This window comes from Felis catus, chromosome B3, assembly GCF_018350175.1.
Source record: "Felis catus isolate Fca126 chromosome B3, F.catus_Fca126_mat1.0, whole genome shotgun sequence".
Classification (NCBI taxonomy): domain Eukaryota; kingdom Metazoa; phylum Chordata; class Mammalia; order Carnivora; family Felidae; genus Felis; species Felis catus.
In genome coordinates this window covers 98,119,495-98,146,448 of record NC_058373.1, presented here as the reverse complement: position 1 = coordinate 98,146,448, position 26,954 = coordinate 98,119,495, and the positions used below count along the sequence as shown (strand labels likewise).

Sequence of the window (26,954 nt, the reverse complement as noted above, 5' to 3'; positions counted from 1 at the left end):
ATTGGATATTTGAAAATTAAGGACATAAAGTATATGTTAAAAATAAAGTTTCTACTTCAAAGCCAACAACTTTATATCAAGAATGTAGGGCAGTTTTTTGTAGGGAAGATGGGGGAGAAAGAAACATGTTAAAAAACCTTTCAAAGCAGAACTTGCACAGATTAGACCAGAGAGCCATAAACTATGTTGGATACATTTAACGGAAGTTGTCGCCTGAGGAAATTTAATGGCACAATGGACTGAATTATTACAAAGGCACAGAGGCATCTGGCTTAAAAATACAACCAAATACACTGCCTTCTTCTGTTTTTAATTGCTCCCAATTGAGAGGCACCCTCGCAGTTTTTTGTGTTGTTCAAAAACTAAGGAAGATGTCAGAGAACAAAGACCCTAGGGGGTGACTGTGATTAGGCCTCCGATGAGTGTGTCATCAGTGGAATGGGTTTCCCCATCTGTACACAGGAAATGCCACTTCATCCATAAGACTTACAAGGCACAACAGCTTCTCAGAGCTGGGGTGCAAGTGATACAGAGGATTCCCACTCCTTGCCCTTCTTGGATAGCTCCCACAGCAACCCCCATCTCTCCTGCAGGGGGATCAGGGAAGCCCAGAGTAATTACTAGGCATCTGATTAGAGTATTTAAATGAAAAGTCTGGAATACTGTGTCTGGAATATTGCAGCTGCTCCAGGGATTAGGCATTCTCATTGGAATCATCTACTAACATAATGTGAATTCACAATCTTTTTTGAGGAGGCTGAGGTGTTGCCATTTACAGGAAAAGTTTTAAATGGTCTCAGAAAAACATTACTTACTCAATATCAAAGTCCAAAATCAGCCCTTCTTTAAGAAATCCCTAAGCTGGTATTGAACAGTGCCATGCCATTAACTTGGAAAATAACTGGCTAGTTATGACACGTGCCTGAAGAAGTAAATCGTACTGATTACAAGAAACATCGAACAGTCATTCAGCATACTGCCTATTTGTCACAAATGCTCAGTGTGAGATACTAGAAATATATTTGGGAATAATGTCGGATGTGAACTCCAAATGTTATGTCCAGCATCACAGGTTACCCTGCTCTATCATTCTATGTTGTCTGCTAAAGCTGTACATGGCTCTTATTGCCAAGATAGATTATATATTTAAGGTACATAGGTTTTGCTGTGTAACCAAGATAACATGAATTGAAAAAGAGCAGAAAGTGTTACAGAGATGTAAACTATCTTCGGGAAATATCTAATCTGTTACTTATCTGAAATTTAAACGCTACTTGGAGCATGGAAGAAGCCCTGAGCCCAGAAGATGCCCAGATCTCTATGCCCACTCTACCACTAATTAGCCACATGAGTTTAGGCAAGTCATTTACTATTTGCAGCCAAATTTACCTCATCTGTAAAATATGAAGGGTAAATTAGGAGTCACCGAAGTCTCTTTCAGATCTAAAACAGAGTTTTATGAATTATCAGGTAGCTCCTCATAGTTCTTAAGTATAAAGTGGTCCACAGGGAAGAAAAATCTGGCACGCAACTGATATCATACTAGCAATTATTAAATCTCTAACCATAAGACTTCAACTTCACTTTCACTACTGTTCTCTGCATTTGTGCTGTAACAATACCCCTGAGGGCAGCACATAGAACAGAAAGGGTTTTAAAATGTAGTATTAAAGTATAGTTGACATACAATATAATATTAGTCTCAGGTGCACACCATAGCAATTTGATAGTTGTATACACTATGCTACATTCACCACGGCAAGTGCAGTCACCATCTGTCACCAGACGATGTCATTACGGTATTAATGACGGTGTTCTCTGTGGTGTACTCTTTATCTCTGTGAGTTATTTATTTTATAACTGGATCAGCTTCACATCTGGGGTCATTTTTAAACCAAAGCCTCTTTCTCTACTCTAATTTGCCATGTATTTTCAAATATACGGAGCCAGTAGCAAGTAGCTTTAGAGTAACAAAGAACTTTGAAAACTGAATGAGAGAGAGAGAACATAACCATGGAGGGCTAAAACAAGAAACCTGGGAATAAGACAATATCCATTTGATTATGTTTCTAAATCTTTCTGAATTGTTTAGTTTTAGGTAGGAGAAGGCCTAACAAAATCCACACATCTTCAAAACATTACCAGATATATATAAAAAAGAGTATACATATTGTTACCTGGAGGTGCTGAAGATCATCCTCCTGGACATTCTGGGATAAGTTATATACCTTAAGAAATAAAGTCAAAATGAAACAATAATTGGCATCCTTCGAAATACTTACTATGTCATTATTTTTATAAATATCAATTTTCACAAAATCAAACTTTCTTATATGTATTCTTTTTTTAAAGTGTATTTATTTATTTCGAGAGTGAGCAAGCACAAGTTGGGGAGGGGAAGAGAGCGGAGGGAGAGAGGGAGAGAGAGAGAGAGAGAGAGAGAGAGAGAGAGAATCCCAACCAGGACCCACACTGTCAGCACAGAGCCTGATGTGGGGCTTGAACTCATGAGCAGAGAAATCATGACCTGAGCCAAAGTCGGTCGCTTAACCAACTGAGCCACCCAGGTGCCCCTACATGTATTCTCACGTAATGGTATTTATAAGACCTTGAGAGAGGAGTAAAGAAAGCTTGAGAAACAATAAACCATGTACAATGATCATAAAATTGTTCCAGAAATACAACAGCCACCTGCTCTGGAAACAGAATATTAAAATTATTTACAAAACTGATTTAACGATTAGTCAATAAAAAATCATTCTTACAAGCATAGCAAAATAATAACAATCTAGATCTGAGTAAGCCATACACGAAATTTTGTCTTGAAAAATTATGTTGACTTTCTCACAATTGATTAATTTAGTTAAGTCTCTGGAAAGTTCTATCACATTGAAGTTAGGTTCTGAGTATCAGGCTCATATCCCTATACATATACATAACCACTTCATGAACAGACCACAGTACTAAGATGACATTCTACCTTTTTTTTTTCTTTTGAGGAGTAATTTCAAAAAACAGTGAAGGAAGCTTCTATGTTTATGTATTGACACAAAGAGAATGCTTTGTGCACTTATTTAAATAAGAGATTGTTTCTCAGATGATAAAAAGGTCATTACTAAGGACTTAAGATTTTTCAGTGAAAATATTCAATGTCTTCAGGTAAAACAGAAATATAGGTAATAAAGAATTATGTTTTAATTGGTTTGTACAAGTGGTTTTATACTGCTGATTATGAAGAAATTAGACATTAAGTCCGTATTTCACAAGCTCATTCGTTTAAGAAGTCTATTTTTAAAAGCTAATCAATCACAGGTTATAATCATGGCTTCCACTTTTAAAGCTTTTTGTAGAAAATATTCAGTCTTCCTTCTATCTACCCTCTCACTGTTCTAACCACACATGATACCCTGGTTGCTGGCTCACGAGCCTCTTTCTCTGCTCACTTGTAATTCAGCCTTGACTTGTTCATCCCAACCACTCTGCCTCCCCTACCTTTTTAAACTATCTTACCTTTCTTTTAACTGTTTTCTTGGCTACTACTACTTCTTGCTCTTTCTAATAAATAGAAAATATCTAAAAGTTAATGTAAAACCTTTCTTGGTTCAGTAAATGTAACTTATAATGGGTAGTTCCAATATATCTATCTGCATACATTATAAGACAATATTATTAAGTTTATTGTAGGCTTTAAACATAAAAAATTATCAGTGAAATAATGCAAACTTTTCTGGCTATTGGCAGCTTGAAACTGATCAGAAATTAGATTACAATAACCAAGCCAATTCTACTCATAGAAATCATAAGAACTGGGATGCTAATTGAGCCAAATAACATATTCAGCATTTCTGTTGTTGGTCTCACTACCACACGCATGGTAGTAGGAATACAGGAATACACATATTTACAATTTTTAAAGTAACAGCCATCGAAATGGATTTATTTTATTCCATACCTGTATTGAGCTGATCATTGTGCTAAGTGCAAATACCGTGGCCGAATCTCTCAGAGTTGACTGGCTATCAAAGGTTCCCTGAGTATCCATCAATAGCACTGCAACCTACAGGCAAGTAGACAATATATTATCGGTATTTGATAGAACATATGTAGAATTAGGGCTACTACAAAGTTAACACTATGAGAACTATAGCAACCCATTATCAATAAATACTTAACAGGTAATTTTTTATATATGCCATGAATGCCACAGAAAATGAAAATATTAATTAGCTGAGTACTATAATGATTGATTTTCACTGGTAATCCAAGCTAACAGAAGCAGCACTGAAAATACAGACAGCTGTTAGCTTGCTGATCTGCTGTTCTATCGTTCCTATGATTTTATCACCTTGATCAACAGAAAGGGAAACAAGGAATCCCTTTTGAACTTCATGTCGAATGGTCAAAATTAGTTTTCAAAAGATCATTTTCAAGGATCCTGAACAGTGGTAACTGTTGCCAATTGAAAACTCAATTTTCTTTACAAAGTTTGCATCTTACCTTCTTGCCATCAGGTTTATTGATGAGGAAGACTTCACTCCATATTTGGATTCCTGTGGTCTCTCGTTCAGACCCACCTCTCCATGAGAAACCAGTCAATGGTTCATTGTAATCTCCAACCCAATCGACTGATTCCTGCAAATTAAGAAAGTCTGTGATATGGAAGTGGACGGTGGTAACTTTCTTCCCTGCATCCGTTCTGGCGGGTATCTCTCTCCAACTGCCGTCAAAAGGAGATGTATTCACATCTACTGTACTGATACAATTACTTTCTTTGTTATCTGAAACATTATAACAGAGGAGCAACCATGTGGTACATTTTATTCTAGGTCCTGGGAATAGGAAGATATCATTCCAGACCAGAGGAAGCTTACAGCCTAATAGAAAGACAGACCTGTCAAGAAACCATTATGATGCAATACATGCATGCCAAAATGGAGGTGCATATTACGCAAAGACAGAAGCATAGGAAAAGAAATAACTAACAGTTGGTCAGGTAGGACTTAATGGGAGAGGTGGTGCTTGTGCTAAAACTTGAAGGATGTTTGGGAATTTTTCCAGATGAGCAAACTTGGGGAGGGCATTCTAGAAGCAAAGAAATAAAGATAAGAGAGAACATAATATGTCAGGATATACACAATAATAATACATACAAATGCTTTGGTATTGGAAGAGGAGGGGGTGAATAGCAAGAGGAGAGGCACCTAGTAGTAGATGCAGAAAAACAAAAACAAAAACACAACAGATCGGTTACACTTTAATCTGGCAAGTGCCATTTAACACAAGCAACATGACAAGTGTTACTGAGCATTTGATTTTAATGTTTATTTCACAGGTAAAACTATGAATATGCCTAAAACTGTATAATCCCACAGTATGGAAACTAATATGGATACTAATTTTGTTTACTTAATTTGCTCAGCTGTGTTAAGTAGCATATTAACGGTGATATGCTAGAAACAGAGTTCTGTCTGGTTTCAAAGCATGAAGTATTTTGGTAGTTCTATTCTTGATTTGTTTGAACTGAAGCTAGAGATAGAAGATATGAAAGTTAACTTTACAAAATTGATCAAAAATACCCTAACTATAAAAGATCAATCCAAAATGAATAGTTACGGTATAAATACATGATACAAAGTTCCTTTGGGTAGTGTGTCTATTCTGCCTCAACATCCATATTTGCAGCAGAAATGGCTATGGGTAAAGAGCAGAAAAAACTACTTGTACGTTCTCCATTCCCAACCTTCGGTTTTCTGACTGATTTCTCATTTATCCTTCTGCTTTTGGTTTATCCTAGGTCCCTTATAGTCTCATTTCTGTGCCACACTGCTCTCTCAAATGTTATAACACTGTTGGTTGTCTCCGGGGATGGGTAAGATGAGAACTGAGTGGGAAAATGTAAGAGAGAACTTTCTGGGGTAACAGCAAGATATAGTTGATAGCATTTGGGGTCATTCAGGCATATGCATTTTCCAAAAAAACAAAATAATAATTAGCAAATGTACACCTACAATTTGTGCATGTAAGTGTATCTGATTTTACAACAAAAGATAAAATCTACTGAAATATATGATGATGATGTATATTGAAATATTTATGAGGAAGTGTAACCAATGTCAGCAATTTACTATGACATGAATAAAAAAATAAGATGCAGTGACAGATGTAAAGAGGGAAGAGTATCTGGAGACACATGTGATGAAGTAAGAATATTAACGGTAAAATCTAGGTAGTTTGACACGTAGGTGTTCACCATAAAATTCTTTTAACTTTGCTGCCTGTTTGAAAAATGTCATCATAAATGCTGGAGGGAATATGATTATAATATAAAAGTGATGATAAAAATTATTTGACACACTGTACACACTCTAAAGTGTAAAGTTTATAATCATATCACTATGCTGTGTTTCTTTCTAAAAGAATTAAAAAAATAAGTTATGTCCTAAGGGAAATGTTGCAAAGTGGCTTCAGACAAAAGTGGCCTATGGAGTTTGGTGCCCAAAGCACTGAAGTCAGAATGGTTTTACCACAGCATTAGCAAACTAGTTCATATTAAGGTATATGATAATGGAAGCGGAAATACTTGACACTACTAAATAAAAACACAAAGTGACAAAAGCACGGAAACAGAAAGACATTTTAAAACACTTCTTTTGTTTTAGTTTATTTATTTTGAGAGAGAGCACGCAAGTGTGTGCATAGTGGGGAAGGGGCAGAGAGAGAGAGAGAGAGAGAGAGAGAGAGGGAGAGAGAACCCCAGGCAGGCTGCACACTGTTAGTGCAGAGCCCGACATGGGGCTTGATCCCATGAACCATGAGATCGTGACCTGAGCTGAAATCAAGAATTGGACACTTACCCGACTGAGCCACTCAGGTGCCCCTTAGAACACTTAACATACCTGGTTGTACATGTATCTCAACATGAAGTCCATCAGGAATGATTTTCCTTTCCTAAATGCTCCAGCAACAGACACAGCAACAACCTCCTTGTCCCTGACAGCCTCTGAGAGAAGGATCCGATTAAGTGCAGTTTCATCTAACTCAAAGGAATGGTCATCTTTGACGATGAGGACCTGGACTGGCCCTGCCTTTTTCACTGGCTCCTCCTCTTCTGAGCTCCATTCATATGTCTTTTCTGAAAACCCGCCTGTTGAATAAAACAGCAATTTACTCGGCTAAGCATCTCCAAATACCAAGAAACGTAAGGTACCTCTCAATTCTCAAATATCTGAAACAGGGGCACAGTGGAATTAGAAATGCCTGTTTTAATGACATACATTAATGTCATTCACATCGTGTCTCAGAAAGACATATCTGGTCTTTCTGATCATGTGACCAAACCAAACAGAATTTTATTCTCAAGAATGCTCTAAGTCAGGGCAGAGAACTCTGTTTGCAGAATGAGAAAGAAATTCAAAGCAAAGGATTCTACTTTTGGAGCACAGGAATAAAAGGACTTTAGTTCATACTTTCTTCATCTCCTAGAAATAGGTTTAGTTATTCACATAAAGGATCCTTGCAACACTTTTTAAAGCTGAACATACAAAAGAGGAAATGCATACAGGGACTCAGAATCACATATTTTTGAAACTAGAATAAAGTTCTAAAGCATCTAGTTCTAAAGCTCCTTTCAATACATTCACACCATCTACAAAATCCCAGATTCTTAAATGTCTAAAATTATACTTCAGAGCAATGGAATTACAGACAACCTTCAAATCCATAGTGAAGGAGTCTAGACACAATTTGATTTAAAAAAAAGAAAAATTTGAAATTTATCTGGTGTGGAGATCTTATACAAAAGCTGTGTAACCCTGGGAAATTACTAAACTTCTCAGTTCTTCATCTGTAAAATATAAACTACTAATAGTACCCATTAATAGGGTTGTTGTAACGATTAAGGAAACTACTAAAGTGCTGAGAACAGTGCTTGGCACATAGTAAACTCCTAAAGATTACCTATCATCATCATCATCCCCACCAATATCCTGGGGTTATAGACTGAACTAAGTATTCCTGGAAGAAGTTTCTGCCTAGTTTCCAGAAGTGTGTGTGTGTGTGTGTGTGTGTGTGTGTGTGTGTGTGTGTGTCTTCAGAGTTTTCATATATCTGATAATTATATAAAGAACTGATACAACTCAAAAGCAAAAAAAAGAACAAAACACCCAATCCAATTAAAAAATAGAAGATCCAAACAGACCCTTTTCTACAGAAGACACGCAAATGGCCAACAGACTCATGAAAAGATGCTCAACATCATAATCATCAAAAAATGCAAATTAAAACCAAATAGATACCACCTCACACCTGTTAGAATAGCTATTTTCAAAAAGATAAGCAACAAGTGCTAGCTAGGACACAGAGAAAAAGGAATCTGTGTGCACTGTTAGCGAAAATGTAAATTGGTGAAACTACTATAGAAAACAGTATGGAAAAATTAAAAATAAAGCTATATGATCTAGCAATTCAATTTCTGAGTATTCATCTGAAGACAATGACAAGACTAATTAAAAAGGATATATGTTCATTATAGCATTATTTACAATAGCCAAAATATGGCAACAACCTAAGAATAACCTAAGTGTCCAATGATGAATGAAGGGATAAAGAAATTATACTGTGTGTGTCTGTGAGTGTACGTATGTATATATGTATGTGTGCATATACATACATGTTCAGACACACACACACATACATAATGGACTATTACTCAACCATAAAAAACAATGAAATCTTGGCATCTGTGACAACACAGATGGACCTCAAGGGCACTGCGTTAGGTGAAATAAGTCAGACATCTAAAGACAAATATTGTATGGTGTCTCTTATATGTGGAATTAAAAAAAAAACAAGCTTATAGGTACAGAGAACAGATTGGCGGTTGCCAGAAATGGGGGGTTGAGGGTGGGAGAAATGGGTGAAGAGGGTCAAAGGGTAAAAGCAAAAATATAGCCAAAGAACTCTTGTTCTCTTGTCAAGTCTTTTTGAAACTCTAGTGCTTAGTTTCTTCATATGTAACATGGAAAAAAAAAGTTTTTTTATTTAATTTTCAGAAACGTCAGTTTTGACATAGGTCAGCTTTTAGAATTAATCCTTAATATGCAAGAATTTTAGAACCCTAGACCGTGGCATTTGTGGTATATTACAAAACAGCTTCAATGTGTCAAGTGACACATTCTTAAATCTACTGCCTTCGTAATGTAACTGCAATGTCTCCCCACTTTGACTCTGGGGTCAGCCATGTGATGTGCTTTATCAGACATGAGACAGCAGAGGCTTGGAAAACCACTTGTGTTTTTCCGTTTTGCTCTTTCACTTCTTCCATTCACCATGAGAATATTCCCAGACTAGTCTGCCGCAGAATGAGAGACACTTGGAGCAGAGGCAAACTGCCCAGTCCCAACCAACCCCACAGCAAACCAACCCCAAGCCACATGGGGCAGCTCAGCCAAGATTAACAGTTGTCTACCAACCATTTCAACATGTGTGATCAATAAATGCTTATTGTTCTATGCCCCTGAGGTTTTGTGGTTGTTTATTATGCAGCATAACAGGCAATAAATTACTGATAAAGTCTACAACCCTTTCCTTTAGAAAGGAGGTACAGTGTAGTGGTTAAAAATAGAGGCCCGGGCACCAGACTGTGGGATTTGAATAAAGGCTTCCCCATTGTTTAGCTGAATAACCTTAAGCAAGTTGTTTGACCTCTCTGTGCCTACCTCATAAGGTTGCTGTGAATTAATATATTCATGTAACACACTTAGAACAGTGGCTGGTACATAACAAATGCTATTAGTATTAGTATAGATTTAGGAAACTAAAGCGAAAGATGTAACTAACCTTGCCCAAGAAAAGGATATGGAATTTCTGTATCAGGCAATCTACCATGGATGCTTTCTTGTGTTACTATTGTTTTAACATTCCAGCAAGGTATTTATTATTATCTGTACTTTTGACACGAGGAAACTAAGAACTGGGTTAAGTAACTTTTCCAAGAGAGTGCCCATTAGTAAGCAATAGATCCAAGTTCACAGGGTTAGTAACTGTCAACCTGAGATTAGATCCCAGGTATCTAAACTCTCATCCCAGGCCTTTCTACTATAACATGCTGCCTCTTTAGTGGAAATCAAGTAACTCTTGGACACCACATAAATGGGCTCGTTTGTTTTGTATCAAAAGAACAGAAAGCCAAGACATATACCAATTAATTCTTCACATCAGATATATGACCTAACCTCAAACCAACCCTCAATAATGTTAATTTTGAACCAACTGGGCTCTTAAACAACTTTTCAGTTAAATCTTTAAAAATATATTTAAAAGACATCCTCCATTATGTCTGCAGGCACACCTTGGAGATATTGCAGATTCAGTTCCAGAATACCACAATAAAGCAAGTCATATAAAAGTTATATTTACACAACGCTGTAGTCTATTAAGTGTGCAGCAGCATTATGTCTAAAAAAGTATATATGTATATACTTTAATTTAAAACTATTGCTAAAAAGTGTTAACCATTATCTGAGCTTTCAGCAAGTTGTAATCTTTGTGCTGGTGGAGGGTCCTGCCTCGATGCTGATGGCTACTGACTAATCAGGTCGCTGAAGTCTGGGGTGACTGTGCCAATTTCTTAAAATAGGACAACAATAAAGTTTGCTGCACTGATCGACTTCCTTTCATGAATGGTTTCTCTGTAGCATGTAATGCCGTCTGATAGCATTTTACACATACAGAACTTCTTTCAAAATTGGAGTTAATCCTCTCAAACCCTGCTGCTGCTTTATCATCTAAGTCTGTCATAGCCTAAACCTTCTGTTGTCATTTCCCCAATCTTCACAGCATCATCGCCAGGAGTAGATTCCATCTCAAGAACTACTTTCTTTGCTCATATATAAGAAGCAACTCCTCATCCGTTCAAGTTTTATCCTGAGATCACAGCAGTTCAGTCCTACCTGCAGGCTCCACTTCTAATTCTAGTTCTCTCGCTGTTTCCATCACCTCTGCAGTTACTTCCTCTACTGAAGTCTTGAACCCCTTGAAGTCATCAAACTCAAAAGTTTGAAATATTGCAATAATTACCAAAATGTGACACAGAGACACAAAGTGAGCAAATGCTGTTGGAAAAATGGTGCCTACAGACTTGCTCATCGCAGGGTTGTCACAAACCTTCAATTTGTAAAAACGCAGTATCTGCGAAGTGCAATAAAACGAAGCGCAATAAAAAGAGAATACCTATACTTAGTGAGAAGTCTGATAACTAGAGAAAAACAAGCCAATTTTATCTTTTGGTGTTATTTTAAATGAATCTTCAGATTACATATATACATATATATGTATATAAATAATTGTATCACCTTGATAACTGTATCTCTCTTTATATTATATTGTTCATCTATAAGATAGTATTACTGAAATATTGCAAATCTAACATATAATTTTAGTTTTTCATTATTGGAGACAGATATATTCCAATACTTTCTGAACAACAGTACAAAGCATCTGGAGACAACAGGACCACTGCCTATAGCCATGAATCAGAGCTGTTCTCTCAGCAAAGTGAAGAAAAATTGATTTTATATCCAAAGGATGACAGTTTCCAGATTGCCTTATCTCAGACGTTGGAGTCAGTCTTTGTTTAAATCCCAGCGTCACAACTTACACATATATGAAGCTGTGGAAGTTATTTAACCCCCCAATGCCTCACTATCAGCTATCTGAAAAACAAGATTGAGAATAGTGCTTATATCAGAAAGGTTTTATGACAATTAAATAATGTTCATTAAATGAAGGCCAAAGAGCCAGACAAATGGTATGTGCTTTATAATGACCTCCACTAAAAGTATTATTAATAGCACTATTATTAATAGTGACTTCTATTAAAACTATCAGTTATTATTATCTATTCATATTTGATTCCAGTACTATCTGCCAACCTTATTTCAGCCTCAGAACACAGGCCCTTTTTCAAGGATATCAAATATACATTTTCTTTGACGAAGCTCCTTGCCTATCACATGAGTACACAACTGATGTGACTTGAGGATGCTGGATAAACAATATTTTATATGGAAAAACATCTTCAGAGCTGAAAACTATCTCACAACTTTCTACAGACTGAAATAATTCTCTAAGATTGTTTGCATCAAACTACATATATATAAGAGGTACTCTGAATGGAATTTCTGGGTTGTAATTTTTTTAAATTGCATCAAAGATGCAATCTGTTAGAGTGGTTGTACCAAATTTTCACTCCTCACCCACTCCTAAAAGCTTCTTAGAGACCCTATTCATCCATATCCTTTCCAACACTTGGTTTTGTCTGACTTCTTAATTTTTGTCAGTTGCATAGGAATAAAATGAGTGAGTGGTATCTCATTATGGTTTTCATACACGTTTCTCTAAACACTGATAAGGTGAACACATGCCTTTTGTTCATTTTTCTATTAGGTTTGTCTTCTCCTCAATTTACAGTGGTTCTTTATGTACTTTGAATGCTAGTCCTTTGTTAGTTACACATATGGCAAAACTCTCCTAATTTAGAGCTTGCCTTTTCACTTTCCTTAAGCTGTTATTGGTGAAAAGAAATTCTTAATGTAACAGATTTTATTCATAATTTATTTTATGATTAGCACTTTGTCATGTTTAAGAAATTATTCCTTATACAAAATATAAAGACATCATATACATTCCTCCATTTTATAAAAGTATATTTTTTAATGTTTATTTTATTTTTGAGAGAGAGAGTACAAGTCGGGGAGGGGCAGAGAGAAAGAGGGAGACACAATCTGAAGCAGCTCCAGGCTCCTCACTGTCAGCAGAGCCCGACGTGGGGCTTGAACCCATGAACCGTGAGATCATGGCCTGAGCCAAAGCTGGACACTTAACCAACTGAGCCACCCAGGCGCCCGTACATTCCTCTAGTTTTTAAGTTTTGCTTTTGATATTTAAGTAAGTTCTCAACCCACAAGGAGTTGCTATTGTGTAAGCTGTGAGACAGAAAACCAATTTGATTTTTTCCATATGAGTAACAAAATTTTCAGAACTCTATCAAAGCCTCCTCTCCTCATGCAGTCTACCATATGATCTTTGTCATAAATAAGAGTTACACATATATGCATGTTGTATATATAGGCATAAATATATATATGTATAAATTTATATACATACACACTTTGTTTCTGATCTCTCAGTTCTGACTCATTCAACAATTTGTCTGTATCAGCACCAACAGTATACTATCTTAATCAAAAAAGCTTTATAAAAGTCCTATATAGTACTACCATATTCCTTTTTTTTTTTTTTTTGATGTTTACCTAATTTGAGGGGGGGAGGGGCAGAGAGAGAGACGGAGATACAGAATTTCAAGCAGGCTCCATGCTGTCAGCATGGGAGCCCAATGTGGGGGCTTAGTCTCACGACCATGAGATCATGACCTGAGCCAAAATCAAGAGTCAGTCGCTTAACCAACTGAACTACCCAGGTACCCCAGCCATATTCTTTTAAAAACAATTTTTTTTAATGTTTACTCATTTTTGACAGAGAGAGACAGAGTGCAAGTGGGGGAGGGGTAGGGAGAGGGGGAGACACAGAATCCAAAGCCAGCTCCAGGTTCTGAGCTGTGGGCACAGAGCCGGATGTGGGGCTCAAACTCACAAACTGTGAGATCATGACTTGAGTCGAAATCAAACACTTAACCGACTGAGCCACCCAGGCGCCCCTTTATTCTTCTAATTATTATCAGTCTTAGCTATTTTGACCCTTTCCATATAAATATTAGAATCAAAGTGTTAGCTGAAGTTATATTAAATTTATGGATCAATTTGAAAGGACTCAATACTGTTATGATAATGTCTTCCAACCTGTAAGCATGAGATATTTCTCTTAATCTCTTTCAATAAACTTTTTATAATTTGGGGTGCTGAGGAAAGTAGTTTTGTGACATTTATTGCTAGATACATTAGTTTTTGTTGCTAACTATAACTGGTTTCATTGTTGTGTTTTTAATTATGTTTTATAGTTGTTGCTTGGGCAAAGAATAACTGACTTTAATGGATTAGCCTCATATTGAAACATTTATTAAACTACCATTCCCTATAAATTCTTAGACATTTAGGGGTTTTATTAATGTAGAAACAAAAATAAGTTGTAGAAATAATGAGTTTTATTTCTACTTTTTTAATCCTTATGTATTTCTTTTCTTCTTCTTGTATCATTGGACATTCAATACAATGTTGAATAGCAATAGTAGTAGCAGACATGACTTCTGATTTTAGTGAGCATAACTTTCTGATTTTAATGGGAGTGCTTCCAATATTTGAGTTAATATTTGTTATAGTTTGGTTTGGTAGGTACACTTTACCTTATCATATTAAGGAACTTCTCCTCTACTGGTTTACTGTAAGTTTTCAAAAATCATAAATGGAAAATGAATTTTATCATATATCTTTTCTGAACCTATTGAGATGATCATCTGGTTTTCCACCTCTACTCTGTTAATGTAGTAAGTAATATATCTTTAAGTTTTTGTATAAACCTAATATTTTCAAGGTGCAATATCTTATTATATACTATTGATTCAGTTCATGAAAATCTTGTTTAGGAATTGTGCATCTATATTCACAAATGAATTGAATTTACAATTTTCCATTCTCATTTTTGTCTTTGGCAAGTATAATATTCCATGTGACATTAGCTTTATAAAATGAATTAGCAAATGCTTTCTTTTCTATCTTCAAAAAGAGTTTGTAATAAAAATTAGAGGGGCATCTGGGTGGCTCAGTAGGTTAAGCGCTGGACTTCGGTTCAGGTCATGATCTCATGGTTGTGGGTTCAAGCCCATGTCAGGCTCTGTGCTGACAGCTCAGAGTGCTGGAGCCTGCTTCAGATTCTGTGTCTTCCTCTTTCTCTTCCCCTCCCCTGCTCACTCTCTTTCTCTCTCTCAAAAATAAATATTTTTAAAAATTTTTAAAAATTAGAGCAAACAGTTCTTTAAAATTTTGATAGATCTTGCCTATAAAACTGTCTGGGCCTGTTGTTTTTTTGTGAAATGACTTTTAACTGTTACCTCAGTTTCGTTATACTTATAATGCAATAGTTACATTAGTACTAATAAAGTTTTACATTTCTTCTTGAGAAAAATTTTGGTCCATTTTATCTTTCTAGGAATTTTTCCCCATTGTCTAAAACTTAAAAGAAAAAGTCAGTAAAGATGTAGAAGATTTAAATAGTATCATTAGCCAACCTGACCAGTTTGACATCTAATTGCAAAACCATGCATTCTTTTAAAGTTCATATGGGATATTTACCAAATAGATCATGTACTGGTTCATATATCAGATGTTAGCGCATTCCAAATTATTAAAATATTGCAAAAAATATGTTCTCTAATAATAAAGAAATTAAACTAGAAATCAATAACTCTATATTTAGAAAATTCCTAAATACATTGAAATTAAGCAGTAAATTTCTAAATACCTCTGGATAAAAGAAAATATAATGGAAATTAGAAAATGTTGTAAACTAAATAATCTAATGAATGTAACCTATTCATCAGCGATATTATACTATCTTAATCAAAATAGCTTTATGAAAAGTCATTACATATAGTAGGGCAAGCTGGTCCTATCTTCTAATTATTAACAGTTGGGGGTGTTTTGACTCTTTCCATATAAGTATTAGAATCAATAAGTTGGAGTGTAGTATTTTAATTATACAAAGATAGTTAAAATATAACATATCAGAAACTTGCTGAGAGGAAATTTACACTTTGAAATGCATCTAATAGAAAATATGCTTGAAGAAGCATAATCTAATATTAATCCTAAGTAAGAAAAAGAATTGCTTATTAAATTCAAAGAAAAGAAAAAGTAGGAATAAAGATGTGGGAAATCAATGAACCAGAAATAGAGATCAACCAGAATGATTTAATAATTTAAGACAATTCAAAGAAAATAAAAGATAAAATCACATATCAACAATATCAGATATGACAAAGAGATATCACTACAGATCCTACAGATATTTAAAAGATAATATGAGGAGAATGACATCAGCATCATGGTGACATAAGTCCTTCCTCATGAGTTTCTCACCTCTTTGATTTAAAACTAACTGGACATCTATGACGAATGAAAGAAAAAGAGAAAGAAAAAAAAAGCCTCTCCACAACATACTAGAACACCCAAGAGATCCATTCATCTGTGCACCAAAAAGTGGGTGGATTGGACCACAGAGGAGGCTGCAGGGAGAGAGAGGAGGTCATGGAACCTAGGGCTATAGAGCCTCCAGCATCAAGTATATTAGCTGGGAAGCATAAGCCTTTAAAGAGGTACAGTGTAAAGGCAATGAGTGGGGGTCTGCCAGGCTGGTTCTGCATTCTGCAGCTGGAGGGACCTTTGCTCTCTCTGAGGTAAAAATGCAGTAAAGGGGGAGACAGAAAGGAAAAAGAAGTAGGCAAAGAGAACTGAGGAAAAATGTCTCCTGCTGTCTGCCCCAGGGTTCTGACAAAAGGACCACACAGGGACCTCTGAGACCCAAATCCCTCCATTCAAGGAGTCCCTACTAGGCTGGCTTCCAGCTATGGACACACCCCAAATTCCAAGTGCTAAGTACACATTTCCCCCCTCTAAAGCCACCCACCCTTTCCCCCCCTCTTCTAGCTTTATATATATAAATAAATAAACATAATATATATATAAATGCTCCTAACTTTACCAGCTGTAAGCTCTTGTCAAGGAAACCAAAAACATGTGCTATAGCACCACCTTCTGGAAAACAAAAGGAAGACTTCTAATTACCAAATCTATTGAACTGTTAGAATCAAAGCAAATAAAACCTTGCCTAAATGAGAAAGGTATCTGCAACTTCGAATGTGGTAGCAGAGGCACTTTTCATCAAACAACATGAAAAAGTCATATTAATATGGCATTATAAAAAGAAAATGACAATTTTCCAGCAACCAAATCCAAAGACATGGAAGGGAATACTGTGATCTGACAAAGAATTCAAAATTGCTGTTATGAAGAAATTCAATGAGCTACAAGAAAACTCAGGAAGGCAATACAATGATATCAGAAATAAAATGAATGAACAGAAGGAGTACTTTATCAAAGAGATTGAAATTCTTTTTAAAACCTATTTATTTATTTTGGGGAGAGTTTAAGCAGGGGAGGGGTAGAGGGGGTGTGTGGACAGAGGATCCAAAGCAGGCTCTGTGCTGACACACTGACAGCAGCAAACCCAATGTGGTTCTCGAACTCACAAACTGTGAGATCATGACCTGAGCTGAAGTCGGATGCTCAACCAACTGAGCCACCCAGGTGCCCTGAGACTGAAATCCTTAAAAAAAAAAAAAAAAAAAAAAAAAAAAAAAAAGCAATTCTGGAGCTGGAGAATTCAGTAAATGAAATGAAGAATGTATTAGAATGCATTGGAAATAGAGATCAGATAGAAAAGAGAATGAGTAAGCTAGAAGATAGGAATCTTGAAGTGACTCCGGTGGGGTGCCTGGCTGTCTCAGTTGATGAAGCATGAGACTCTTCATTTTGGGGTTGTGAGTTCAAGCCCATATTGGGTGTAGAGCTTACTTAAAAAAAAAAGGACTCAGGTGGAAGAGGAGAGAGAACTATGATTTTTTAAAAGTGAAAAAATACTATGAGAACCACCAGATCCATTACAAAAGTCAACCTAAGAAGAATGGGTATATCAGAATGAGAAGAGAGAGAGAAGGGGGCAGAGTTTATTTAAAAAAAAATAGCTGAGAACCTTCCAAATCTGGGGAAAGAACTGTATATACAAATCCATGAAGCCAATAGAATAACTTATTACACAAAAAGAACTTCTCTAAGATACATATTAAGATTACCAAAAATCAATGAAAATAAAGAATTTTAAAAGTAGCCAGGGAAGGGGCACCTGGGTGGCTCAGTCAGTTGAGTATCCAACTCTTGATTTTGGCTCACTTCATGATCTCACAGTTCATGAGTTTGAGCCCTACATAGGGCTCTGTACCATCAGTGCATGGCTTGCTTGAGATTCTCTCCTTCTCCCACTCTCTCTGCCCCTTCCTTGCTTATGTATGCACTCTCTCTCTCAAAATAAATGAATAAGCTTAAAAAAAATTTTTTTTAAGTATCCAGGGAAAGACGATAACTTACAAAGGAATCCCATCAGTCAATCAGCAGATTTCTCAGCAGAAACTCTATAGGCCAGGAGAGAGTGGAATGACGTATTTAAAATAAAACTGCCAGCCAAGAAGACTCTATCTGAAAAAATGATCTTTCAGCTATGAAAGAGAAATAAAATTTTTTCTAGACAAGCAAAAGATAAGAGTTCATTCTACCACCACTAGACCTGCCTTGTAAGAAATGTTGAAAGGAATTCTTCAAGCTAAAACAAAAAGACAAAAGTACACAAAACTGATTAAGGTAACAGAAATAGGAAACTTTTTTACAATTGTACATTAAACTCTTACAGTATAAAAGTTAAATGAAAAGAGCATTAAAAATAACTATAGTTTCAACTTGGTAATAAAATCATAGCATATAAGGAAAAATTTGACATCAAAAATAAAAAAGAGGAAGAGTTAAAGGATGGTACTTTTATAGGCGAATAAAGATAAATTGCTATGACCAAAGACTTTTTAATCTATGAAATGTTTTATGTAAACTTAATTGAGTTTATTTATTTGTGAGTTAGAGCCCCATGTTGGGCTCTGAGCTGGCAGCTCAAAGCTTTCTTTGGATTCTCTCTCTCTCTCTTTCTGCCCTCGCCTGCTCATGCTCTCTCAGCCTCTCTTAAAATAAATAAACTTAAGCGCAAAGCAAAACCTAAAGCAGTGATATGAAACAACATAAAAAAAAAAAAACAACCAAAAACAGGAGACTGAGCACAGCACCATGGAAAACCACTAACTTGTAAAGGCGGACAAAAACAAAAGGAAAAATAAACAGTGGAGAGAAAAATAACAAGAAGGCAAAATATAAAATGGCAGTGTAAATCTTTGCATATCTATAATCACCCTAATGTAAATGAATTAAACTCACCAACCAGAAGGCATAGAGTAGCTAGATGGATTTAAAAAAAAAAAAAAAAAAAACAGGACCCAACTATATGTTGCCTACAGGACACTCTTTTGTCTATAAAGACACACCTAGGCTCAAAAAGAATGGAAGATGCTATTCCAAGCAAATGGAAACAAAAAGAAGGTGGGCATAGCCATACTTACATCAGACAAAATGCACTTCAAGTCAAAAAATGTAACAAGAGACAAAGAAGGTCAGTAATAATGATAAACAGGTCAGCACATCAGAGCATAAATACATATGCTCCCAACAGCCAAGCACCGTAATATATAAAGCAAATAGTAACTGATCTTAAGGGAGAAGTTGATAACAATAAGATCATTTCAGGAGTCTTCAATATTCCACTTTCAGCAATGGATAGATTGTCCAGACAGAAAATCAATAAGCAGATATTGATATGGACCATACTTCAGAACAAACGGACTTGAACATTTCCTCCAACAGCAGCAGAATATATACTCTTTTCAAATGCACATGGTACATTCTCCAAGATAGTTCATATGATAGGCTACAAAATAAATTTTGTCCAGTTTAAGAACACAGAAATCAAGGGGTACCTGGGTGGCTCAGCCAGGTAAGCATCAGCCTTTTGATGTCAGTTCAGGTAATGACCTCACAGTTTTGTGAGTTAGAGCCCCATGCTGGGCTCTGAGCTGGCAGCTCAAAGCTTTCTTCAGATTCTCTCTCTCTCTCTCTCTCTCTCTCTTTCTGCCCTCCCCTGCTCATGCTCTCAGCCTCTCTTAAAATAAATAAACTTAAAAAAATAAAATAAAAAGAACACTGAAATCATGCTATCTTCTCTGACAATGGTATCAAACTAGAAATCAACAAGAGGAAAATGAGAAGATTGACAAATGTGTGGAAACTAAACAGCACACTTCTTTTCTTTTTAGAAATTTATTTATTTTGAGAAAGACAGAGTGCAAGCAGGGGAGGGGCAGAGAGAGAGGGAAAGACAGAGGATCCAAAGTGGGCTCTGTGCTGACAGCAGAGAGCCGATGCGGGACTTGAACTGCAAAATCATGACCTGAGCCGGGGTTGTATGCTTAACCCACTGAGCCACCAGGTGACCCTAAACAACACCCTTCTAAACAGAATATTGGATCAAAGAAGAAATCAAAAGGGAAATAAAAAATTATCTCAAAAAAATGAAAATGGAAATAGAACATATCAAATACTCTGGGAGACAGTAAAAGCGTTCTGAGAGGAAAATTTATAGTTTATATATATAAAAGGTTTCTTATATTAAGAAATCAGAAAGATCTCAAGAAACAACCTAACTTTACACCTTAAGGAACTAGAAAATGAAAAACAAATTAAGCCCAAAGTTAGCAGAAGGAAGGAAATACTACAGATCAGAGCAGAAATAAATGAAATAGAGACCAAAAAAAAAACCAATAGAAAAACCAATGAAACTAAGAGCTGGTTCTTAAAAAAGCTAAAATGGACAAACCTTTACCTAGACTAAGAAAAACAGAAGAGACTCAAATAAAATTAGAAATTAAGAGGAAACATTACAACTGACACTACAAAAACACACAGAATTAGAAGAGACTACTATGAACAATTTTATTATTTAAAAAAAAATTTTTTTATTACGTTTCTTTATTTTTGAGAGGCAGAGACAGAGCATGAGTCGGGGAGGGGAAGAGAGAGAGGGAGACACAGAATCCGAAGCAGGCTCCAGGCTCTGAGCTGTCAGCCCAGAGCCCCACACAGGGCTCAAACCCACGAATCGTGAAATCATGACCTGGGCTGAAGTCGGACATTCAACCGACTGAGCCACCCAGGCACCCCTACTATGAACAATTTTATATCAACAAATTACATAACCTAGAAGAAATGGGATACATTTCTAAAAATGTACAACCTACCAAGACTGAATCAGGAAGAAACAGGAACAAACTGAACAGAGCAATAACAAGTAAAGGGATTGAATCAGTAATCAAAAAACTTCTATCACAGAAAACTCCAGGACCAGATGGCTTCTACCAAACATTTAAAGAATTAACATCAATCCTCTTCAATAATAATGAAATAAATAACCCAATTTAAAAATGGGCAAAAGACGTGAACCAATGCTTCACTGAGGAAAATATATGGACAGAAAATAAGGACATAAATTTTATCATGTGTACATTATACATTCATTTTATTTTTTTTTAATTTTTATTTATTTTCAAGACAGAGAGAGACAGAGCATGAATGGAGAAGGGGTAGAGAGAGAGACACACACAGAATCCCAAGCAGGCTCCAGGCTCTGAGCTGTCAGCACAGAGCCTGACGCGAGGCTCGAACTCACGAGCTGTAAGAACATGACCTGAGCCAAAGTGGGACACCCAACCGACTGAGCCACCCAGGCGCCCCTATACGTTCATTTTTAATAATAAAAATATCATCGGGGCGCCTGGGTGGCTCAGTTGGTTAAGCGGTCATGATTTCATGGTTTGTGAGTACGAGCCCTGTATCAGGCTTTCTGCTGTCAGCACAGAGCCTACTCCAGATCCTCTGTCCACCTCTCTCTGTGCTTCTCCCGGCTTGCACTTACTCTCTCTCTAAAATAAATAATCGTTTAAAAATAATAATAAAAATATCATTTATATACCAGTATAAAACCTGACAGATCTAGTAATAAATCTAACTGATGTGCTGATAAATATTTAACAACCATCCCTTAGCAGTAGGTAGGTATGGGAAAATCCTGATTTGTAGAGTTTGCCAGTTTCTGTGATATAAATACTACCACCATGGCTCATTTCTATCTACCAGTGAGACCCACTGAATGTGGAACCGGGAAGATATGCACCTGATCAGCTCTCAGGAGCTAGTATGAGCTGCTCCAATGTATCATTGAATTGCAATGGAAGATATTTAAGACCTCTACAGAAAAATAGAAAACATTATTGAAAGAGGTATATACATGTCCTCAGATTAGAAGACTGTATTATAGGGGCGCCTGGGTGGCTCAGTCGGTTAAGTGTCCGACTTCGGCTCAGGTCATGATCTCACAGTTCGTGAGTTTGAGCCCCGCATCGGGCTCTGTGCTGACAGCTTAGAGCCTGGAGCCTGCTTACTATTGTGTCTCCCCCTCTCTCTCTGCTCCTCCCCCACTCAAGCTCTGTCTCTCTCCTTCAAAAGTAAATAAAAACATTTAAAAAAATTTTTTTTAAAAAGACTGTATTATAAATGTGTCCATGTTCCCCAGTGATCTACAGTTTGGTTATAATGCCAAACAAATTCTCAGTAATCTTTCTTCTACAAATTAGCAATGTTCTTTCTTGTATAAATCCTTCTTATATAGATTAACAAGCTCAAATGCAAAGGCAAAGAGTGGAAAATAAGAAACACAATCTTGAAGAAGAATTTGGGGGATTTACACTAACAGACACCAACAGATTTTTAAAATCTACAGTAGTGAAAACAGAGTGCAACTGTCACAAGGATAGACAAGTAGACAAATACAAAAGACTAGAGATTTCAGAAACAAATCCACACATATACTATCATCTGACGCAACAAAGGTGCCACTGCAATAAGTGAAGAAAGGATAATCTTTTCCAAAAATGATGTTAAGTCAGTGGATATTCCTATGGAGGAAAAAATGAACCCTCACCCCTTGTTCTCACTATGACTAAAAATCAGTCCCAAACAAATCTTAGACCTAAATGTGAAATAAGAAATGTGGACAAAGGATACAAATAAGCAGTTGAGAAAAACCACAGTATCAAATGGTTCCACACATATGAAAACATATTCATTTAATTAAAATTAAATTTAAATTTATTTCAATTGATTAATATTACTTTAAGTTAAAATCAAAATTTTATTTAAAAGATAGATCAATACTTTTTACATATATCTGATTCACAAACATAAGAAGTATGATAAATCTTTTCATTGGTTGGGATGTAAATTTGTATCCTCATGCATTGCAGGTGGGAATTAAAATATATATAACATCTTTAGACAACAATTTGGCAAATAATTATCAAAAATACAATGAACATACTCCTTGACCCAGCAATACTATTTAAAAGAATTCATCCTGATGAACTCACAAGTGTAGGTAGTGTGCTATAGGAAGGACAAGTCTATCACTAACACCACGAGGGTCTCTGGCCCAATGAGTGGAGTTTGACAGTAATTTTTGCTACAAGTCAAAAAATAAGTAAATAAGTAAAATTAAAAAAATAAATGAATTCATCCTGCAGATATACTCATACACATGCAAAATACTAGAAGCAATGTAAACGCCCACCAGCAGGAGACTGAATAATAAACTATGGTTTATCCACCTGTGAACCTAAGGTAGTTGTAAAGAATAAGGGAGCTCATTTGAAACAGTTACAAATATATAATGTGAAAAATAACTCAAGGTACAAAACAATGTGTATAGTGTGTAAGAAGAATGTGTTGGCATGCTGGAGGAACAGAAGGAGTACGGTATGGATGGAGCAGGCTGGGAAGGTGGTAAGGGGTGACATCAATAGACTGAGATAAGCACGGATCTGCAACAAAGTAAATATTGGGGATGAGAGAAAAAGACTTCAGTAGATGTTTGTATATGATTATCCTTTCCTACTCTACCTTTGTGTACTAGGAGTGAATGAGATAGATAACTCTGAACTTTTGGTTTATATGCTTAAGCCCTTTGAAGAGCTACATATGGACTTAATGAAGAAAAGGGAAATTATATATTAAGTGTGATGTAAGTATACTGTAAAATAAAACAAATATCTGAATCATGACTATAAAATAATGAAGTGGTTTATGGGAAGAAGTCTCATTATAATGTAGACAAAACAGGGACGCCCTGCATGGTTCTGTCGGTTAAGTGACTGACTCGTGATTTCGGCTCAGATCATGATCTCACAGTTTGTGAAGTGAAGCTGATAGGGTGAAGCTTGCTTAGGATTCTCTTTCTCCCTCTCTCTGCCACTCCCCCTCTTCAAAATAAATAAAGAAACGTTTTAAAAAAATCCAATGTAGGCAAAACACCATATTAAAAATTCCTTTTTGTTAAGAAAACTTCTAAAAACAGAAATAATTTTTATTAAGTAGAATGAATAATAAAATAGAATGCACCTGTGGAATATTTATAAATACATTGTCATTGGTTTGCATCTCATCTAAAGTTAAGAAAGGCTTCCTATCTGAAACTATCATAACAATCAATCTATACATATATTTACGCTAATAAATATTGACATATAAAATACGTATTTAGATAAGCTACAACCCAGATATCTATCAACTGATAAACAGATAAACAAAATATGGTATATCTATTCAATGAAATATTATTCAGCAATAAAAAGAAATGCAGAACCAACATATGCTACAACATGGATAAACTTTGAAAACACAATGTTAAATAAGGGGTCACAAAGTGCCACATACTGTATGATCCCATTTATATAAAATGCCAGGAATAGGTAAATTTGTAGAGACAGAAAGTAGATGAGCGGTTGCCTAGGACTGGAGAGCAGGAGGGGATTAGGAGGTGATGCAAGTTTTCTTTTGGGGCTAATGAAATGGTCTAAAACTGAGTGATGAATGCACAACTCTGAATAAACTAAAAGCCTCTGAATTGTACACTTTAAATGAGTGAATTGTATAGTATATAATTATAGCTCAATAAAACTGTTAAACTAGAAAAACTTCAGTTCCTATTAAAAAGGTCAAAATTGAAATCACAGCCTAAAAATTTCTGGAGAATGGAAACTGTCTTACTCGTGTTTGTACTTCTTGACAAAAAAACAAACAAACAAACAAACAAACAAACAAAAAAACTTTTAAATGGAAGCTCACACAGTAGGTACCCAATACACACTTACATTAATATAAAGTAGTTCTGAAAAAGTATTGAGATCCACAGTACTATTAAGAATAAATGTTATGTGCTTGACTCATTGTCCATAACTACATTTCAACCAAGCAATCAAGATTATCTTTGTTATAAAGAATCTAAAAATCCTTTAGAATGCATGCCAAGTTTCTTTAGCACCAGATTTTTACCCTCTTAAATATGTTTTGCTAAACTAAATTTGTTTCAATTCCCTGAACACTATGCAAATTTTTAAAAGGGAAAGAGGCAGACAACAGGATAGAAGAAAAGCAGATGGGAATTAACATTTTACTATGGATGATACAAATGTATGGCTCACAAGGGGAAAACTAAAAAATATATATACTGTTTCATCTTCTCATATAGTGGATTTTATGTTCAATAAAGACTTCTGGGACTTTTCCATTCTACGTGATATTCTAAATCACTGGAAGCTGGCCACCCAGGTATAAATTTATATATGTTGAAAGGGAATCTTCAAAAATTTTAAATATGGAAAATAATCATTTTAATATATTGGAGATGCTGGGAGTATGTATTTCTAATTTTCTTGACTGTAAACTTGGAAAAAATCTATACTTCATCTTTCAAGCAAAAATTAAATCCCACAAGATGATGAACTATGAGGACATTGGAGCCTTTACAGAGAAAAGACATAGCACCTAGGAAACGGTTTCTTAGCAACTGAAATTAAAAGGAAATATATTTTCTTATACTGTAAAATCTCTTTTGAGCAAATAAACTTGAAAAATGACTGAAAACATTTGTCTGAATGACCCAGAATGATTTCCAAAATCACAACAAAGGGAGTTCATATAGAAAGGGACAAAATGGGTCAAGGAAACAAAAACAAAATATTAACTCACAAAAATGAATCTCTTAAAAATGTTTAAGCAAGAGCAGAGATATGAACTACAATGAGATGATTACACATAGATCTCAGAACACTACCATGCTGACTCTGATTGTTCTGCTAGCAATACCCTTAAGGAAGAGGATTTCAAGGAATAATGCAGGTCCTACAACTTCAGAATCTTAGAAGAAATAAGTAAATCGCTTAACAGTCTGTTTATTTATTTTAAATACAAAAGCATTCCATAAACTATTCAATGGATGCCTCTAGAAGAAGAATGCCATCATGATTCAGGCACTGTGTGTATGTGTGTGTGTCATATATATTCATACACACGTGAGAAGACTTAAATAGAAAGGTAAGTAACAGATAAAAATGTTGAGTGGCTGCGTCAGTTGAGTGATCGACTTCAGCTCAGGTCACAATTTCACGGTGTGTGAGTTCCAGCCCAGCATCACGTTCTCTGCTGTCAGCGCAGAGCCAGCTTCAGATACTCTGTCCCTCTCTGTGTCTGCCCCTCCCCACCCCTGCATGCACTCGCTCTCTCTCTCTCTCTCAAAAATGAATAAACATTTAAGAAGAAATACTAATGGGTAAGAGAATAGAGGGAAAAGTTCAGTCTTACTAGTAACTGAATAAATGCTAATTTTTAAAAAATATTTATTTATTTATTTATTTATTTATTTATTTATTTATTTATTTATTTATTTTGAGAGAAAGAGAACACACGTGCATGAGCAGTGGAGGCGCAGAGAGAGAGAAGCCCAAGCAGGTTCAACCCTCAGCTTGGAGCCTGATGTAGGACTCGATCCCATGACCATGAAATCATGACCCGAACCGAAATCAAGAGTCATATGCTTAACCAACTGAGCTACCCAGGTGCCCCGATAAAATACTAATTAAAGGAGATAAAGTTTTTGGCTATCATAACTTGCAATGGTTAAAAAAATATAAACAGTTGACCCTTGAACAATATTAGGGGTGCCAACCCCCCACATGCTCAAAAATCCACATATAACTTTTGACTCTCCCAAAATTTAACTACTAATAGCCTACTGTTGGCCAGAAGCCTTACCAATAATAAGTCAATTAACACACATTTTCTATCCCATAGCTATTATATACTGTATTATTACAGTAAAGGTAGAGAAAAGATGATGTAATTAATAAAATC

The 26,954-nt window shown here is 35.8% G+C and overlaps 1 protein-coding gene and 1 pseudogene across 1 annotated transcript in view; one reads left to right on the top strand and one right to left on the bottom strand.

Annotated features, from left to right (window-relative positions):
- ATL1 (atlastin GTPase 1) overlaps positions 1-26,954 on the bottom strand; it is a 70,949-nt gene that overhangs the window by 29,648 nt on the left and 14,347 nt on the right. Inside the window, exons 2-5 of the mRNA XM_003987628.6 lie at positions 6,897-7,144; positions 4,498-4,632; positions 3,953-4,057; positions 2,178-2,228 (exon numbers count right to left, since the gene is read on the bottom strand). Coding sequence (XP_003987677.1) covers positions 2,178-2,228; positions 3,953-4,057; positions 4,498-4,632; positions 6,897-7,144 — 539 coding nt within the window. The remainder of the gene's footprint in view (positions 1-2,177; positions 2,229-3,952; positions 4,058-4,497; positions 4,633-6,896; positions 7,145-26,954) is intronic.
- LOC111561094 lies at positions 23,097-23,237 on the top strand (annotated as a pseudogene).